General features: G+C 39.0%; 1 protein-coding gene across 1 annotated transcript in view; it reads right to left on the reverse strand.

Annotated features, from left to right (window-relative positions):
* The window catches only part of SP3 (Sp3 transcription factor), a 57,150-nt gene extending 38,060 nt beyond the window's left edge, over nt 1–19,090 (reverse strand). The window contains exons 1-4 of the mRNA XM_012753400.3: nt 18,366–19,090; nt 17,601–17,749; nt 17,009–17,134; nt 7,960–9,319 (exon numbers count right to left, since the gene is read on the reverse strand). Coding sequence (XP_012608854.1) covers nt 7,960–9,319; nt 17,009–17,134; nt 17,601–17,749; nt 18,366–18,372 — 1,642 coding nt within the window. The 5' untranslated portion in view covers nt 18,373–19,090. The remainder of the gene's footprint in view (nt 1–7,959; nt 9,320–17,008; nt 17,135–17,600; nt 17,750–18,365) is intronic.
* Between the last annotated feature and the right edge of the window lie 470 nt (nt 19,091–19,560).

Raw genomic sequence — 19,560 nt, forward strand, 5'->3', positions numbered from 1 at the left:
TCTCTGCAATTTCAGTTTATGTCAGAGATGGACTTTTGACTTACCTAGATAGTAAAATTTTGACCTGTTCTGTATTTCTTCAACACAAGAAAATTCTCAGCCATTATCTCATCAAATATTGTTTCTCTTCCCATTCACTCTATTCTTTTTCTAAAATTCCCATGCTTGTGGTTCTCAATCCATCTTCCATGTCTCTTAAATGCACATTATCTCTGTGTGATATTATGAGTAAATTCCTCAATACACTACTATTCACTCATTCTTTTCTTAAGTCCATTCTAAAGGTCGTCCTGGGTTCCCCCAGAACACAAATTATATTTCCTCTAATCTAAGACACACTACTACCATGTTTCCCCAAAAATAAGACAGGGTCTTATATATATTTTTCCTCAAGAAGACACCCTAGGGCTTATTTTAGGGGATGTGTTATTTTTTTTTAAGTACAGTACAACAACCTACATTTATTCAAATATAGTTAAGTCGTCTTCTTCTGGAACAGCATCCTAATTCTCCAAACCCCGAATTCCATCCTGAATTTCTTGCAACTCTATTTCCTTTAAAACCATTGGCCCCAATCTCTCATGTCGAGCAATAGAGCTCTCATGGGGCAGATGAGAAGGGCTGCTAGTCTTCTTTACCGCTCCTTGAAGAAATGCATAGATTGTGGTTGTGCATATACGCTGCATAGCCACACCCATCACTAGGTCTTATTTTCGGGGTAGGGCTTATATTGCGCAAATGCTTAGAAATCTGGTAGGGCTTATTTTATGGGTAGGTCTTATTTTTGGGGAAACACAGTATCAGAAAAATGAAAAAGCAATGCCAATTAAGACATTAACTGCCATGTGAGTTGTATTTAACTCAGGCTAGTTCTGAGCCTGGGGCCTCATGAAGCATATGTAACTCACGTATCTCTTCACCTTGGGAGCTGCAACAACTATTTTTCAAGTTGCATATAACTCACAGGCAGGAAAAAATAACAAATTTTTCATTAAATTAGAAAAGATTGGTTTGTTTTCAAAGTTTTTATCCTATTTTTGTAATAAAACACCATGGCCCCAAGGAAAGAAATGTTTTTTTCTAGTGTGGCAGTCAAAGTCAATTGACATGCCTTGGACTGCAAGACGAAAACCTGAAGGTGCACATTTCAAATGCAAGATGCATATTTCAGAAATGTCTTAGGATCAATGAAATATTTCTCCCATCTAGAATTTGACTCTTGTTCATGTTTTTTTGTTTCACTTCTTATCTATAGAAACTACTGCTTATTTTATCTCACTGACAATTATACTGATTTTAAAGTCTTTAACAGATTGTTTTCTTTCTTTAATCTGACATAATCTCATCTTCTAATTGTTAATTTACCAACTATCTTTCATAGATTTTGCCTTCACCTTCATTTTGGAATGTCAGTTTTCAGGCTCATCTTAAGTACAATTTTTTTCTCTTTCTCTGTATTACAACTCTGTATCTAGCATTTTTGCAAGCCCCTGAACTCTTATATTAAGATTTAGCAGTACTGACTCTATCATAAATCCAGACACTAACAGTTGAATGGGTCAGATGCTTGTCATATAAGACAGTGCTGATGTCCTCCTGTTTCACTGTATCATCTTCTCATTTCTGTAAATCTTCATTTAAGCCTTAACTTGGGGTAACAAAAAGTAACCTTTTTTGTAGCTTCCAACTTTAACAAAAAAGGAGCTCTACTCCAGCCCTGGGCTTCAAGGGATAACTCTAACTCTGAGCTCTTCTTCATGTGGGGTACTTTTATCTACATTAATAGATAACTAAATAGGATATAAGTCCTGATCCAAATAATTAACAAGTACAGTAGTCTCCCCCTTATCTAAGGTTTTTCTTTTCATGGTGGTTTCAGTTACCTGCAGTCAACTGTGGCCCAAAAATACTAAATAAAAAATTCCAGAAATAAACAATTCATAAATTTTAAATTATTCACCATTCTTAGTATGATCAAATCTTATGCTGTCTCTCTCGATCCCACCTGGAACATGAATCATCCTTTGCCAGCCTACTCACACTGTATAAGCTACTCACCCATTACTGCATAGGAAAAAACACAGTGTATACAGGGATTTGGTACTATCTGAGGTACAGTTCTATAATCAGCCAGTTCTGACAAGTGATCCCATAGATAAAAATAAATAAAGATTTACCTTTTACCTTGTTAGAATCACCAATAAAAATGTTTCAGAAGACATTTCCTCCACTTACCATAAAAAATACTTAATTCAAAAAGATTAATATATTTACCCCCGAAAGGAAAAAAAAAATCTTAAATAAATATAACCAAGAAAAGGAAGAAAAATACAATACTGACGTAAATTAAATAGCAGACTGCCAAGGCAGCATAGTATAGTGAAAATAACAAAGCTTAGTTGTGAAGCCTTGGGCCAGTTTTTTTCCTATCCAATTGTTAGAATAACAAGATTAATGTAAGAAAGAATTATGAGACAATATATCTAAAAATGCCTAAATAGCACCTGACACAGTAGGAGCCTGTAAGAGCTCTCTCCCTTTTGCCCATTAGTATTTAAACAGAGTAAAATAAAAATAAATCCAACTTTTAAAGCACTTCTATTTTCTCTAATTAGAAAAACAATAACAACAAAAAAAATACAGCTACCAGTTAGTCTGTAACTGGTTTCGATATCCAGTTTTCCATGGATAATAGGGAATTCTAAACATTAAGCTGCTTGTAATCCCAGTTACTCAGAAGGCAGAGGCTGGGATTATAAACCCAAGAGTCTGAGACCAATTTAAGCAACATAGCAAGATCCTATCTCAAAATAAATTAAAAAATAAAGTAGCAATGACTTCTAGAATTCCTTCTTTCTACTTCAAACATCTGACTACATTTTAAATACATCCAGTCTTTAAGGATAAAACTGTATTTAGATAAAACAAAATCTAGCAGAGGACTAAAGTTTGAGAGATTGAGTAAGTCTTGGCTTAAATTTTGGGGAAATTTTCTGACTAGGAAAGATGCTGGAAAGACACATAAATTCGTACTTTGCCTGCTCTGGTGCAGTTTCAAATACACAGCAATGTCAGCAAAGTGAAATTGAGATGACAAAAACATTCTCTAAAACAGCATGGATTTTTCAGTGGGCCAGAAGAGGATGGAAATATAAGGAGTGAGTGGGGTTGCAGCTTGGGGCCTGATGGGCTGTATGTACCAAGGAACATGATGGTTTGGCTCCTAACGGTTAAAGAGAGTAATAAAAGTACTCCACAAGAAAGGGAGCCCAGAGTCAGATTTACTGCTTAAAAAAGCATAGAGTAGGGCCATGTGGGCCTGTAATCCTACACTCTGGCAGGCTGAGGTGAGAGGATCAATTAAGGCCAGGAGTTTAAGACCAGCCTGGGCAAGAGCAAGACCCCCTCTAAACCACCCCCAATCCCCATCTCTACAAAAATAGAAAAATTAACTGGGCATAATGGTGCAAGTCTGTAGTCCCAGTTACTTGGGAAGCTGAAGCAGGAGGATCACTCAACCTGGGAGTCTGAGATTGCAGTAAGCTATGATGATGCCAGCTGCCACCGTACTGTAACCCAGGCAACAGAGTAAGACCCTGGTAGATGGGGAGGCTGGAGTAGAAGTCCTTTATTTGTGAGCCCTAGTTAAAAAAAAAAAAAAAAGTCCCTTCTCTTTTATTTTGGAAAATTATTACATTAATTTCATACCTATCAAAAATAAAAATGCAAACCAAGGATATCAAAGTTTTAATCATTTTCATCTGGGCATATAACATATACCTAACATAGATTAAAAATCTTTTGCTCTGATTTTCTGGTGAGAAAAAACTTCTTGAAATAATTTATCCCCCTTCTTGCCAATTAAAAACATAGTACAGTACACTAAGAGAAAGTTTTCCTAATACTCAATATTCCCAAAATAAGAAATTTCTAATTTTTATTACTAAATATGCTGTGTACCATCTAGCATTTTTATTTCTCATTTGCTTTAACTCTTACTTTCTCAAATTCTTTTCCCATTCCTTTAAAATTGGGACAAAATTCAAATTTAATGGCTTTCTGGAATATTTTATCTTATGCTTCCTGGCCACCATTCAATAAACTAAATTACCACTTTAAAAATTCCATTTTGTATTTATTCATATGATGTTTCTATTTGGTAACATTTGAAAAGAAATTATTTCATAAATCACTTGGTACTTCATACCAACCTAATTTCATAACCAACATAAATCCACAAAAATCACAAATTTTCTAGAAATGTTTTCCTAACATGTATAGAACTCCGTAACATTAGCTTTGCATAAGCGCTAAAAAACCAGCTTCTAAAAACTATGTCTTCAAAAATCTATCACCTTAGCAGTTCTCAAACTTTTTGGTCTCAGAACTTTTAAACTCTTAAATATTATTAAGGTCCACAAAAAACTTTTGTTCATGTAGGATATGTATGTATCTCTCAATATTGACTGTACTAGAAATTATAAGATACATTTACATACTATAAACAGAAATCTTAAATTTTTAAATTCATTAAATAAATCTATTACCTGTTTCCATAAATTAACATTTCATAAAAAAACATTTTCCAAAACCATGAGAAAACATGGTTTGCGTTTTTGCAAAACACTGTAATGTCTAGGTTAAAAAAAGACATTCAGAGTCTCAGATATGCTTCTACATTCAATCTCTTGCAATATGTGGTATGGCCTGAAGCATCTGAAGACCATCTAGTCTCACAGATACGTAGCTGGAAAAGAGAGGAATAACTTAATATCCTTTCAGCCAACTGTGGGTATTCTTCTTTGATACCAAACTTGACAAGTGGCAGTTTCTTAAAGGTCATTATGAATGTGGAATTTGAAACCTTATCTGTAAACTTTCTATACTGTTATTGATCTATCCTACACTTTGGATCTTTTACCCATGCATGATTTTGTAAATATAATGAGTTGACCATTTGAAAACTATTGGTTCACTGAGTTATATTTTCCAAGTGATGGCACATGTCACTGTAATATAGTATCAAAAAAATCCAATTCATCTCAACAGAAAAATATAAATATTAAGAAGCCTCATAAAACAGCAAAGTTTAAAAATTTTTTTTAAAAAAATTTAAGAAAAAAGAAGCATCAAGCTCATGGGAGTAGATTTAAGTTTTCCAAAATTCTAATTTTCACTGGAAAGCTCAAATTTCATCACTGGTAGCAAATACTTTCAGGTTTTTTCCTTTAAGTGACATGCTCACTTTATTTTTTTGAGAAAGTATCTGTCACTTGAATGTATTAATCTCAAAAACTATAGTTTGTCCGTTGTTCTTTCAAGTAAAAACATGTTTCATGAAAATGGAATCTAGTTCAGCTTGCAGAACTACACAGCTAGGGAAAAACTGTTCTTCAAAGACAATTATTTTGGTATGCAGCAGAAATGCTTTATTAAAAAAGTATACTTCTCACTTCATCACAAAAAGTATTATTATAAAAACATGCAGTAGGAACTACAAATCAAAAGCACAATGAGATACCACTTTACCCCCACTAGCATGGCTAAAGAAAGATGATCAATAATAAATGTTGGTGGGGCTATAGCAAAATTGGAACCCCTCAACACATTGCTGTTGATAATGTAAAATGGTGCAGTCTCTTTGGAAAAACAGTCTGGCAATTCCTAAAAAAGTTAAACATAGAGTTACCATAAAACCCAGCAATTCACTCCTAGGTATATACCTAAAAGAAAACATATGTTCACACAAAAAATTACTTACACAAATGTTCACAGCATTATTCGTAATAGCCAAAAAGTAAAAACCACCCAAATAAATGTCTATCAACAGGTAAATAAAATGGGGTATACCCATATGATGGAATATTATTCAGCCATAAAAAGGAATAAAGTATTGATACATGCTACAACACAGATGAACCTTGAAAACATAATGGTAAAGAGGCCACGTATTATATAATTACACTGATATGAAATAATAATAGACAAATCCAAAAGGACAGAAAGTAGAGTACTGGTTATCAGGGGCTGACGGGTGGAGGGAATGAGTGACCGCTAATGGGTATGGGCCTCTTTTGAAGGTGATGAAAATGTTCTAAAATTAGACAGTAAAGATGATTGTGTAAGTCAAAGACTAGACTTTTGAAATTCCTACCTATACTATCAATAACTATATCTAGCACAGCTAAGTTTAGTGTACATGATCAAAGAATCAACCACTGAGTTGTATAAAGTATTAATTTTATGGTACATGACTGAGATCCCAATAAAGCTATTATTTTTTTAAAAGATAGGCAGCATTTAAGGGTCAAGATTTAGTAAAAACAAATAACTATTTTTACTGGTTCATCAAGGTCATTTTTGAGTGAAACTAGAAATTTTTTTTTTTTTGAGACAGAGTCTCACTCTGTTGCCAGGGCTAGAGTGACGTGGCATTAGCCTAGCTCACAACCACCTCAAACTCCTGGACTCAAGAGATCCTCCTGCCTCAGCCTCCCAAGTAGCTGGGACTATAGGCATATGCCACCATACCCAGTTAATTTTTTCTATATATTTTTAGCTGGCCAATTAATTTCTTTCTATTTATTTTTAGTAGAGATGTGGTCTCGATTTTGCTCAGGCTGGTTTCAAACTCCTGACCTTGAAGGATCCTCCCACCTCGGCCTCCCAGAACGCTAGGATTACAGGCATGAGCCACCATGTCCCGCCAAAACTGGAGTTTTTAACTACAAGTGTATGTCTGGTTATGAAGAATACAGCAACTACTAACACAGTTTGATGCCACTGCCTTGATTCAGGCTAAGACACAAGCAATTTTATCCATCATCAGTGAAAGTGTCAACACAGAGAAAATGTAAATAATTTCTTAGTATTATTATGAAAAGTAGTCTGACATGAAGGATCTCTAAAAGGGTCTCAAGGATTCCCAGGGATCCACAGATCACACTTTAAGAACTACTGCTGTAAACCACAGCTTCAGGAGACTCTAACACAATTAAAGGATTTCCAAATACAGATTTGAGGCTCTAAGAAAATTCCAATTTTTTAAGTATATATTACAAATTTCTCAAGAGAAAAAAGACAATCTTTAAATGATGATGGGAGTTATTCGGTTAAGTTCAATTCAAGTGACCCAATTTAAGAGTTTGGAATCACTGACCCAATAGAAGGTTCTACAAGTACAATCTCCACAGAAACCCAAATACAAAGTAGAATTAAAGTAATAAAGTTCAGGATTTAGTGCACAACTAAACATTCAATAAAACATTATCTAGATAAATAACATTAACAGGGTAACAATGATACTATCTCTTTTTAAACTTTATTATTTAACTCTTACATAATATTCAAAGACTAGACTTCTGAAATATCTACCTATACTATCAATAACTATATCTAGCACAGCTAAGTTTAGTGTCCATGATCACATAGTCAAACAATTTTAAGTCTGGAAGTTACCCTAGATATAGTTACCTAGTCCAATACCTCTACTTTACACAATGAGGAAAAGGAAACTAAGTTTGTATGACAAAAACAACTTGGCCAAAATCACACCTACCTAGTCAGACAACATAAGTAGTCTTTGCTCCCAGTACCATGTTTTCACTATGCCAACCTGATTCTCCAACCAAATGTAAAGCATAAAATGTTTAACTCACATTACACCAAGGCCAACCAAGACACCCTACCTGCCAAATAAAAATTTTATAATGCTTAATACCAACCAGATATCAAAATGAATGTAAACTTGTTAAGGAAAAACTATAGATGTAATTGGTATAGTAGAAAAATGAATCCTTAACTTCAAAAACTACAAACTTTCAAAGAACAATTTGCGAAAGTACTTCGATGTCTATTTTCATACAAATATATTTAATAAGAGACAAATACTGATAAACACTAAATGCCCTATATATTATCACTGAACTTATTTATGGCATGACATAAGTTAAGACTCACCTGCAGGACTGTCAGCATTCTCTCCTGGATGTAGCTGTATACCAGTAGAATCTATAGAGTTTACTGTAACTGTCTGTAGATTTGGCAACTGACCAGTGCTTAGACTAACTGGCGTTGAAGTCAAGGCTCCACCTGCCGCAATCTGACCAAGTGTGAGTGTCTGAACAGGCGTCAAAGTTATTTGTTGGGCAGCAGTATTCTGTATTTGCAAGTTCTGCAAGTTCTGGACCCCTTGCACTTGAAATGTTTGCCAGGTTATTTGTCCAGAAGGGGTCACTGTCTGTGCCTGAATTAAAAAGGTTCCAGGATTCAGCTGCAACTGAAGATTTTGCAAAGCCTGTTGTGATATATTTTGACCACTGGCTTGCACACCATGGATTGTCTGTGGTGTAATACCTTGCACAATTTGGGCTTGACTGGTTGGCTGCTGAGACTCTTGAAGTTGTAGATGTTGTACAACAGGCTGTGCTGTAGAAACCTGAATATTCTGAGCCTGTGTCTCTTCAGAAACAGGCGACTGGATATAATTTCCCTGAAGATCTGAAGAATGGACTTGCCCACTAGACGTAGTCAAGCTATTTGTGTTTTGTTGTAATATACCTGTACTATCTATCGTAACAGGCAACTGTGATGAAGAGGATGTTGGCACAAATAAATCTGTATCAGTATTAGTTTCATTAATATCAGGAGAAACCCGCTCACCAGTCCTTTCTGAATTGTCTGAACTATCCATAGCTTGTCCTGTGTTTATCAAATGTCCATCAGCATTAATGCCTGCAGTCATTGTCTGAGAACTGCCCGAGAGTCCCAAAGAATCTAGATCGACACTATTGATTGGTACAAAGGTAATATTTCCTGGCAGACCAAGAGGCACATTAGCAACTACTTGGGTTTGGCCAGGAAAAGATGAACCACCAATTGCAACTCCCTGAACCTGGACTTGACCAGTCTGTGGTATGAGATTCTGGATATTAGCAGGAGGTGTTCCAGAGGCAAGTAAGGTTTGATTAGAGCCAGGAATGATCTGAATTTGACTGCTTTCTTGATTTATACCCCCATTATCTGAAGAGCCTGTGAAACCAATCTGAACCTGCTGACCATCTGTTGACTGAATCTGTGGTATTACTTGATATTGAACATTGGACACTGTACCATTTGAGGAATCTGATCCTGGTGCAACTGAAAATATTTGTTGATTCTGCAAATTCTGAAGGGGAAGCACATACTGCCCACTCGAAGTAGCAGAACTTGGAATCTGTACTAGATTACCAGCTTCATCTTTTATAGTTGTAGGTGTGGCTGACAAAACCTCCCATCGGTTTGGTGCTCCTCCTAACTGTGCAGAAGCCAAATCACCTGTCTGGATGAAGAAAACAAAAATGTTGTGATATATTTGTGGTATATTTAAACCAAACCTCAAAAAAAACTCTCAAAAATTGGTATAAATCCTACTACCTGAAGATACACGTTATCTTAATATCACAATAGAGTTCAAAAACATATATTACTATATGAACTACAATAAATATCAACTTCCAGTTTTGTTATTGTAAAGACAGTCCATCCTATTTGAGCAAGGGAAAAAAATCTCAATCAGAATGTTCTTGTTTTATAATCACGAACTGATCTTCTGATCCTATATCTATGATCTCTAATGCCACACAGTTAAAGAAAAAAAGGTGGAGGTGGTTAGAAAAGATCATGAACAATTCAAACCAAACATACCTCAACAACTGGAGAGTTCAAAAAGTATACAACCCACTAAAAATATGACTAAATCAGGTGCATTATATCTGTGTACAAAAAAGGAACATTAGTGAAGTGTATGAAGTCATCCAAGTTAGAAAAGTAAGATTTGTACAGCATTGTTATAAACCTGAAATCAAATTATTAAAGCTTCTCTTTTATGGTGTGTATTAATGTATTCTACAGTAAACTCAGGGCTAGGGCTATTCCATTAGCAGGCTATCAAACTCTTTACTTTTCCCATGAACTACCAGAAAATATATGAGACCTTAAAGAAACTTAATGAGGAAGGTTATTGCCCTGTGACCACATGGTAAATTAGCCCCATCTAAGAGTTTTTTCTAGAATCTAAAAGCTGGAAGATATAAACTGTGGTTTTACCTACTATTCTATTTTAAATCTCCAGCAGAATGCCAGGGATACACATTTTACACTTTGTGGCCTGCTAAAATCTCAGGTATCATCCCCATAGGCAAGACTGGAAAAATACCAACATAGAAAAGTAGAGAGCAATAGAATTCTACATATCAATGTCCAAGAGTAGATTTTTTTAAAGGAAATAACAGTAATGTCTGATATTCGAGATTTCCTTTTATATGCCAAGTACTATAAGAAAGGTTTATAAGATTATGTCATTTACTCCTTAAAACAATCCTATGAGGTAGATGTTAATTATCCCTTTTTCACAGATAAGAAAACTGAGGAACAAAAATCACACAGCTATCATATGGCCAAGGCAGGATTTAAAACTAGGCTAAGCCTAACTCTAAAACCCAGGTCCTTAGATCTTATCTGTCCCCGCCCAAGACCAGGGGTCAAGACAGAGAATAAATCCCATATGATTTACTCACCATCAAAATAAAGCCATCCCTATCCAATTTCCTTCTAGATCTATCTGTGATTTTCTATAACTCCCATATCACTAGACAATGAGAATATAAGCATATCTAGCCCAATATTATCAACCTAGGATCCATGACTGGGCATCAAGGACTCTGAATCCTCTAAAACAGCATTTTTGAGAAAGTGCAAGTGGGGAGGGAGGGATAATCTAGGGTTTCACAATACCATCTATTCTCAATGGGGATCTGTGACCAAAAAACAAGGTTAAGACAAATATGGTTCTCCCAACATAAACCACACCATAAAATTTAATGCAAACATTATAGAACCAAAATATCTTAAGTTTCTTACAGAAACTCACTACCTAATTTACATATAGACAAAGTTGAGAACTATACACAGTATTTCAATGGATAAATCAGTTTAATGACTCAAACATTTGAACATACCTGCCAAGGTGAAGGAAATTTGAGTAGACCCAACGTACTCTCTACCTTCAAATGGTTCACAATCAATCAATCCAAGCAGACATACACATACATGCTAATACAATGTCAAAAGTAGCGTATACAAGCTATATGATCAAAACACTATGTGGGAACACAGAAGACTGAAAAAGATTTCACACAGAGATATTTAAAGCAATATTACAGTGAAACATAAGATTTCACTGTGGTCAGTTAGAAAATAGAGGCATTAATAAAGGTATAGAAACAATAAAAACAAGCAAAAAGAAACCCTGAAGAATGCAGTTTGGAGTTCAAGAGAGGATCCACAAAAGGCTCATATTCATAGAGAAAAGTAATGGGGAACAGGACTAAACATTTTTATCAAGGCCTGTAAATGGCTTTGTGGATTCCACTAAACTGGACTTTATCCTGCAGATAGGGAAGGAAAGCTATAAAAGGTTTATAAGCAAGTGAGTGGTGCAATCACATCTGTATTTTATAAAGATAAACTAAGGTCCAGTAAAGGAGACTGAAATAAAGGAGGCAGAGACTAAAAGCCAAGAAACCTTAAGACTTAACACAAAGTCCCAGGCCTAAACTAAAACAGTGATCTGTCTTTTAAATATAAAAACTGAAGTTAAACTTACTAAACTCAAATTTTAAAATGAAACACTAGACATTAAAGTCACATATCATTCTTAAACTTCAATCTGATATAGAAATTATAAGCTTTAGTCACCTTTCCTAACATTACAGTAACAAATCATGTCTCATTTCAGTCTTTTGGCATGTTAAGTAAACTAAAAATATCTACAACTATACTTTATACTAAAATCTGTGCTTTTGTATGCCTAAAAGCAATCCTTATCTTCTTATGGTTGTTGTCCTTCTGAAGAATTGATTTAAATTTCTTATGACCAAAATTAAATTTACAAATATTCAAAATTTATCAAATACACTATGTCAGACACAAATTAATTTTACAATACTGACATTTTATTCCTTTTCCTTTCTTTAAAAAAAAGTAAAACTTATGGCATTAAAATAGTGATAAAGGCACATATTCAGCCACCACTGAGCAGCTTTCTAGTCAAGAAATTCCTTGATAATAAATAACTACTCAAATGACAAGTCTGAGTAAACATTGCCAAGTCACCCCCTCTCCAGAAGCTAAATAAAAATAAACTGTAGTACCATTTTTCCCAGCAATGCAGGCCATTAATTAAAGGAAAATCTCCAAACCTAGGACAAAATGATGTATGCTGAACTTTTTTTAAATAAACCTAAGACAAAAAGCATATATAAATATCTACAAAGCAAAAGATGAAAAAAACGATGGATAGTGTAAACAAAAGAATCAAGCAAGAAAAAGAATTTTAATGTAATAAATCTATAGTTTTAAAAAAATTTGCTAAATACTATTTTTTTAATGGAATAGAAAAAACACACTAAATCAGAAAACTACCTGACTTTGATTGTTTAAGCTAAAACTATGCTTAGGGGAGAGGAGTATATTACACTAGAAAGGAAAAAACTCGGAACTGAGTTCTCATCCTAGCTAGAATTGTGGAAATGTACGTGATTTAGAACAAGACTCAATTTCCTCATGTTAAAAATGGGGAAAATATTATCATGCAGGGTCAAGAAAATGTTAAGCTTTATAAACTATAAAACACTGCAAAGTATCATTATGATTACTAAAAATATGAGAAGAGATTTAAAAAATACCCATTAGACGCCTAGCACAATTCCTGGCACAAAGATCAGTATGTATTTATTGAATCAACCTTTAAGGTATTTTACTTTTAAATCATTGCAAACAAAATGACAGAAAGAACGTATCAATAAAATTACCTTTGAGGTATTAGAGCCTTCTATGAAGAAGGCTAAACCAATTTTAAACCTATTTCCATAATTACACAATGAATAAAGCGCCAAATATTTCAAAACTACAAAGCTGTAGTAGTATAAGCCCATTAATTTGTAAAAGAAATTTCATCAGTAACATACCACTAAAAGAGATAAAGCACACTTAATACCAAATGGGAAAGGGATAAATTAGAAAACCACCTGGGACCAAAACAAAAAAAAAAAGTTTGATATTAGGCTATAGGAAATAATATAGAAACAAAGTAAGAGAGACATAAAAACATACATTCTAAGTGAGAACTAGTATTTGGTTTAGAAGCAAGATAATCCTCCTAAATAAGCTTACAAACTAAAAAAAAACCACCAGTGTTTCTCTCAGTAACGCTAATATTTTTATTGGACAATTAACAAACAAGACACCATCTAACATAGATATTGGCATTAGCATAGTAAAAAGTTGTAACTAAAGGCACTCTAAGTCTCTCTACACATAAACACATAACCACACGGTGAAAAAAAGACCAAATCCTACTGTAGCCCTGGGGGGGGGGGCACCAGGGGGTTGAACCAGCAGTGACACTACTATAGCAATTCATTACAAGGGCATTCTCCAACACAACTGGATATAAAAATAGGGGGTTGGGAGGTTAGAGAGGAAAGAAAAAGAGAGTATTATTTTTTTAGATAATACCAGTGGAAAGAGAAAAAGAAAAAATTCACCCCACTTATTACACAGCACTTGGAAAGGATTATATTAACTTCTCATTTCCCACAAATGGACTTTATGAAAGCCAGAAATAGGCAAGGAAGGAGTATAACTGGAAACAAGAACAAGTGTGAAGCTAAGGTGGAAACAAACTAAGAACCATTCTTAGGCAAATACTCAAGTTCTTAAAATCTTCAAGGAACAGTAATAGAACTCAAACATTTTAAATAAAAACATATTACCCCACCCAATGAATTAACTACAATAATGACAGTAGAGGTCTTATCTCAAGTAATGGCAAAAATCACCTCTTTAAAAACAAAAAGCTATTATTCATTTTTTAGCTCACCAACATTTATATGCTAAATTAATGAACACTAAATTTACAACCTAAATCAAAGATCAGGCAGTGACTTTCATAATATTTTGTTCAGTTTATTTCACTAAACTACAAATGAAGTAAATTAATAATCTACAAGTTTACACAAATGTGAAGTGCACAAGTTAATACTTGCATAAAGGTCTACTTTATTCTATTTCCTGGCTTTCTAAAATTAACCACACAACTTTTACTAATAAAGTAAAAGGAATGCCAAGCACAGTGGCTTATGCCTGTAATCCTAGCACTTTGAGAGGCCAAGGCAGGAGGATCACTTGAGGCCCAGAGTTCAAACCAGCCTGGGCAATAGTAAGATCCTGTGTCTACAAAAAATAAAAAATTAGCTCAGCATCATGCCTCACACCTATAGTCACAGCTTCTTGGGAGGCTGAAATAGGAGGATCTGCTTGAGCCCAAGAGTTTGAGGTTGGAGAGAACTATGATGGTGCCCCTGCACTCTAGCCTAGGCAACAGAGCAAGACCCTGTTTCCAAATTTCCAAAAAAACACACAAAACAATGACAAAGGAAACTTGTTATAAAACCATCATTGGGAGTCCATGTTGTAGGACATTACAGGTGAGACTAGTTTGCAATTAGACCTCTTCAGCACTGTCCTGAAGGTAACCAAATACCCTTGGCCAAGATGCTCTTCTATAAAAAAAAATTCTAAATTCAAAACTCAAATATTCAAATCAAATCTTTAATGTAGCTGACTGGCTTCTCAAGGCCCTTTTAATCTTAAAATACCAAGCTCAACTGGCATAAAGTCGAACTATAGGCATATATTTCCATCTGATTTTAAACACAATAATGTATCTGTAATGTGGTATCTGGAACAGATCCCCAGAACAGAAAATGAACATTAGTGGAAAAACTGATGAAATGAAAATGAAGTCTGTAGTTAGTAATATCACACTACTCTTAATTTCCTAGTTTGGACAAATGTACCACAGTTATGTTAACATTAGGGGAAGCTGGGTGAAGGGTATGACTCTCAGTTCTGTATTTCCAACTTTTCTGTAAATCTAAAATTGTTCCAAAATACAATTTAAAAAAGACACAGCTATATCCCTCTGATTCCCAGTAATTTAATTAAAATAAAATTATCTAGCACATATTAAAAGAAAAACAACTCACAAGAATTTCTTTCACTTTCTAAGATGTACTGAAAAAATGTCTTAAGTTTGTGGTTGAACTGGAAAAATAATTTTTCTATCTGCTAAGGCATATACAAAAGCCGGTCTTACCAATTTTATTCAAAGTGAAAAACCTTATACACAGGTACCAAGCATACAAAGAAATGTCTGTTTTGAGAGGTTTTTGGCAAAACTGTATTTTCATTTTACTATGATTGACAAATTATGATGTATTTGATTGATAAATCTTAGATTTATCAGATTGATTCTAGTTCATATTCAGCTGGAGCAAAATGTGCTGTCATTAGTGATTTGGTAAGTCAGAGAAGGTGCAGAAGAGACACAGAAACAACTTCCCTACAAGTATATGGCCACAGTTGGCTAAGGCTGGAGACTCACATACATATGTACGCATACATATTTTTCACTCATAACTTCCTTCTTCACTCCCCCTCCCCCATCTGTAAGCTGATATCTGAATTTTGTAAACTACATTTACAAGAAATTTTTTTCTCCTATTTGAAATATAAAAATGTAAGTAGAAGCAATCTGCTTTTCAATTTTACTTATGCAGTGGTTTCTTAAGATAAGCAATTTGTTTTGGCACTTTGGGACTGGAGGGATAGATTTCATAAAAAAAAGTCTACCATACCCTAAGTTTGTTTAAAAATAACAATTATGTCTCTCACAATATAATTTTATGCCTTTACATTTGAGCTTACAAAAGCACAGCTAAGACATTAAAACTACTCACATCCCCCATAGTATAATTTGAAGCACTAAAATTACAAATATTGACTAACAGTTTAATTGTAGCTTAACTTTTAATGCCTAAGCATACTATTTTCTGCAGACTATACCGAACTTTTCTGTCTAGTGACTATTCAAAATATCACTACACAAATCAATTCCTATAATCCACCACAAAAAAAAAGATTGAGAGGGGTTTCAATTATATTAATAGGTGAACACACGCGTTTAACACAACAGCAAAAATCCAAACAAATGTAAAATTCACAATTAACAGGCTAAAAACTATTCCCTAGCTTATTTGTATTAAGCCTTCATATAACATAGACCAGCTCCTCCCCTTGTTCAGACACTATAAAAGCATTACAAAAAGAATCCCACCACATCCTATCACACTAACAGTCATAATAATATAGACTTTTGCCAACAAAATTCAAATGTAAGTACAGTATGCATTAATATGCACGTAAATACAATTCACTGCATGTACTTTTGTTTCTAACAGATATTCATTTCAAATGCTGAAGTGATAACTAACTTCGCTAATTTCAACGGTCGCTAAACGTTTCATTTACTCCCACTTCAGAAAACTTACAGCAAATTTTAGTAGTATGCAAAAACTGAAATTCAACAATTTTGAATGGTCACTAAAAAAGCATTCAAAGAGTGTTCATTTTCTGCACACAAAAGGGTGATTCCAAGAATAAACCCTCATTTTTTTTATAATCTACGATTTAAATCAGTAAGATCTTGCAACTTCCAGCAGAAAAAGCTCCAGGTTCAAAAATACTAGGCACTGCCTCTGTAGTTGATAACTATCTATGGCCGACAGGCTGTGCTTGAAAATTTTGTAGTGTTCAAGCAAAGGAGTTTTCAGCACTGATATGAATTGCTCAAACATCCATTTTGGAGTCCTCTACCCCCGCCCTCTCAGACTTCATTTTGTAGAAAATTTTGAGCAAGGTGCCGCAGCGACAATTTCGAGAAAGCCTGGGCTGGCTCCCGACCCAAACAGGGATGTGAAAAAGCAGGAACGGGCGCCCCGGGGCTGGGCGACCCGCCCGTTTCGGGCGAGCGCGGGCGCCGGGGAGGCCTTTTGGGCGGGCGCGCCGCAGGCCCGGGATGGCGGGCGCAAGGCCTCGGCGGGGGCGGGCCGCGCGCGGGACTTACCGCTCCGGCGGCGGCGGCGGGGGCTCCGGCTGCGGCGGCCGCCTCCTCCTCGTCGTCGCCCGGCGATGGCGGCCCTATCTTGCTGCAGGTAGCGGCCAGCAGTGCGAGCGGTGACGGCTGAGTGTCCTACCCCCGATGGGCGGGTTCAGAAAGGGAGACAGGGGGAGGGGGTGGCGGTTAGGGCCGGGCCGCCGCTCGCACAGGAAGTGCGACTCGGTCCTCGCAGGCTGCGCCCGGGCGAGCGCCAGCCCGCGCTCTCCTCCTCCTCTTCCTCCTGCCCCGGCCTCCGGCTCGCGTCCCCCAGCTCGCAAGCACCCCGCCACCCCGGTCCGCGGGTAGGCGGGCGGCGGGCTGTGCGCCGGGCCTCCACCTTCCGCCCGGAACCCACCCCCGGCAGGGCGCACACACTCACACACGCACAAAAAGGCGGCGGGCGGGGGAGCGCGGGCGGGGTCGGGAGCGTTGGCGCCTCGGGCGGGCAGCTCCCGGGGCGGGGGGAAGGGAGGGGAGAGGCGAGGAGGGAGGGGAGAGGCGAGGGGAGGAGAAAGCGGCGCGAGGGGGGGAGCCGGGCCGGGGCTCAGCCGCTCCTCACCTGGGCCGCCGCCGCCACCGCGCCGTTTCCGTGCTGCTGCTGCTGCTGCTGCTGCTGCATATACTCGCCGTGGCCGCCACCGCCGCTGCCGCCGCCGCTGTCCACGTCCAAGGCAGCCATTTCCTCTTGTTTCACGGGCTTTTCGGGAGCTGCAGGCACAGCGCGGGGGGGGGGATGGGGTGGGGAGGAAGGCGGGTGGAGGAGAGGGAGGGGGCCCGCGGGCCGAGGCGAAATTACTCCGAAAGCCCGGACCCAGGCCCCTTCCCCTCCCCCACCCGCCCCCCGGCGGCGGCTCCCTCCTCCCCTCCTGCTGCTGCCCCCGCCCGCCGCTGCCTGTAACCCTCCTCCTCCTCCTCTTTCCCTCCTCCTCCTCCTCCCCGCGCTGCCCCTGCCCCCTCTCCTCTCCTCTCCTCCCCTTTCCCTTCGCGCCGCTCGCTCTCACTCGCGCTCGCTCCTCTCGCACCGTCAGTCACTCACACACGCCCGCCCGCGCCCGCACACAGGGGGATGCGCTCCCGGCGGACCGGGCCGCCCGCCCCGGGGCGCGGCAGGGAGACGGCGTTGCTGGGGCTTCTGGGGTGGACGGTGGCTGGAAGGGAGGGAGGCGGAGGGGAGTGCGGCTTTCTGCCTCTCACGGACACTCGGTCGCACACACGGGGCTGGGGCCGGGACAGGCGGCGGCGGCGGCCCCAAGCTGGCTGTGGTCGGCGGCAGCAGCGGCGGCGGCAGCAGCAGCAAGGGTTGCTCTCTGTCGGCTTTACGTACCAGTCATAGTGTGTTTAGGGCACCTCAGGCGGGGCTCCCCGCCGCCTTACACATGGTGAGGAGCGAAGGCGGCGGCGCCGGGAGAGGATGCGGGAAGCGGCGGCGGACACGGCCGGAGCGGTCCGGGGATTTTTTTTTCCTATTTTGATTGACTGTGCGGGAAACACAAAAGGTGGAGCCTCCAGCCCAAAAGGGGGGAAGAGGGTGACAGCCCGCCCGGAACTCCCGCCCCTCTTCTTCGCGCTCATTCGCCACCACGATCTCCGCCGGCTGTGCTCATTGGTCTGGACGCATGTCCGTCGCTCGGCCAGGCGGCGCGCTTCCTGTTTGCCCCCCGGGTGGAAGGGGAAAGACAATGAGCGGCCGTGGCGGCGTAGGTTCCCGAGAGCGGCTATGGCTTGCCCGTTACCCTGCTGTGCCCGCCTTGTTCGCGGGCTGCCGCTGCCAGGCCCGAGGCGCAGGCCTCCACTTCTCAGGCGTTAGGAGCAGGCCTCGCCAAGCTGTAGGGGAGCTGAGCTGGGGAGGAAATCCGTCCCCGGTGACTCCGGCTCCACTCGACGCTTCCTCCATCCCAGCGGCAGCTTTGGCCGGATCTCCCCAGGGCCTCGCGCTCTCGGAACCGCCGCTTCACTGCGCTGCCAGGAGGCCGCCACCGCTCAGCCCCGGGGCTGCTGCTGCGGCCGCTGCTGCTACTGAGCAAACCAGACCCGCCCCACGAGCCCGGGGGGAGGGAGCTGGTATTGGGGGAGACACCCCCTCCGAGGCTGGAGGAGGATTTTCTCTCACACACATTCAGCTCTTAGATTCACAGTCAGAGCCATCGCATTCCCATCCCCCTTAGCGGAGTTTTCAACTGGTCTCCCACTTTCACGTACCGTGGAGGCAGACATTTAAAGCAAAAAAGAAATCTCAGGTCACCTCATATTCTAGAGGAAAGCTTTAATTCTGGCCAGTGACACCAAAACAGGAACTTAAAAGTATATTTCATTTTATGTGGTATGCATATGTACTCAATGGGGCAGAATCATTTTAAAAGAAATCAGTCACATAATCATTTTGCTGCACAAACATACGTTACGCGCTTCTTGATCCTCTTGGTACCAAGTCAGATATCTCCTGAGAAAGCCCATCAACAATTGCCAATGTTGTTAAAGTAGTGAATCTCAGTGAAGTAGTTTTTTTATCTTGGAACGTT

This window comes from Microcebus murinus, chromosome 8 (genome assembly GCF_040939455.1).
Source record: "Microcebus murinus isolate Inina chromosome 8, M.murinus_Inina_mat1.0, whole genome shotgun sequence".
Taxonomy (NCBI): domain Eukaryota; kingdom Metazoa; phylum Chordata; class Mammalia; order Primates; family Cheirogaleidae; genus Microcebus; species Microcebus murinus.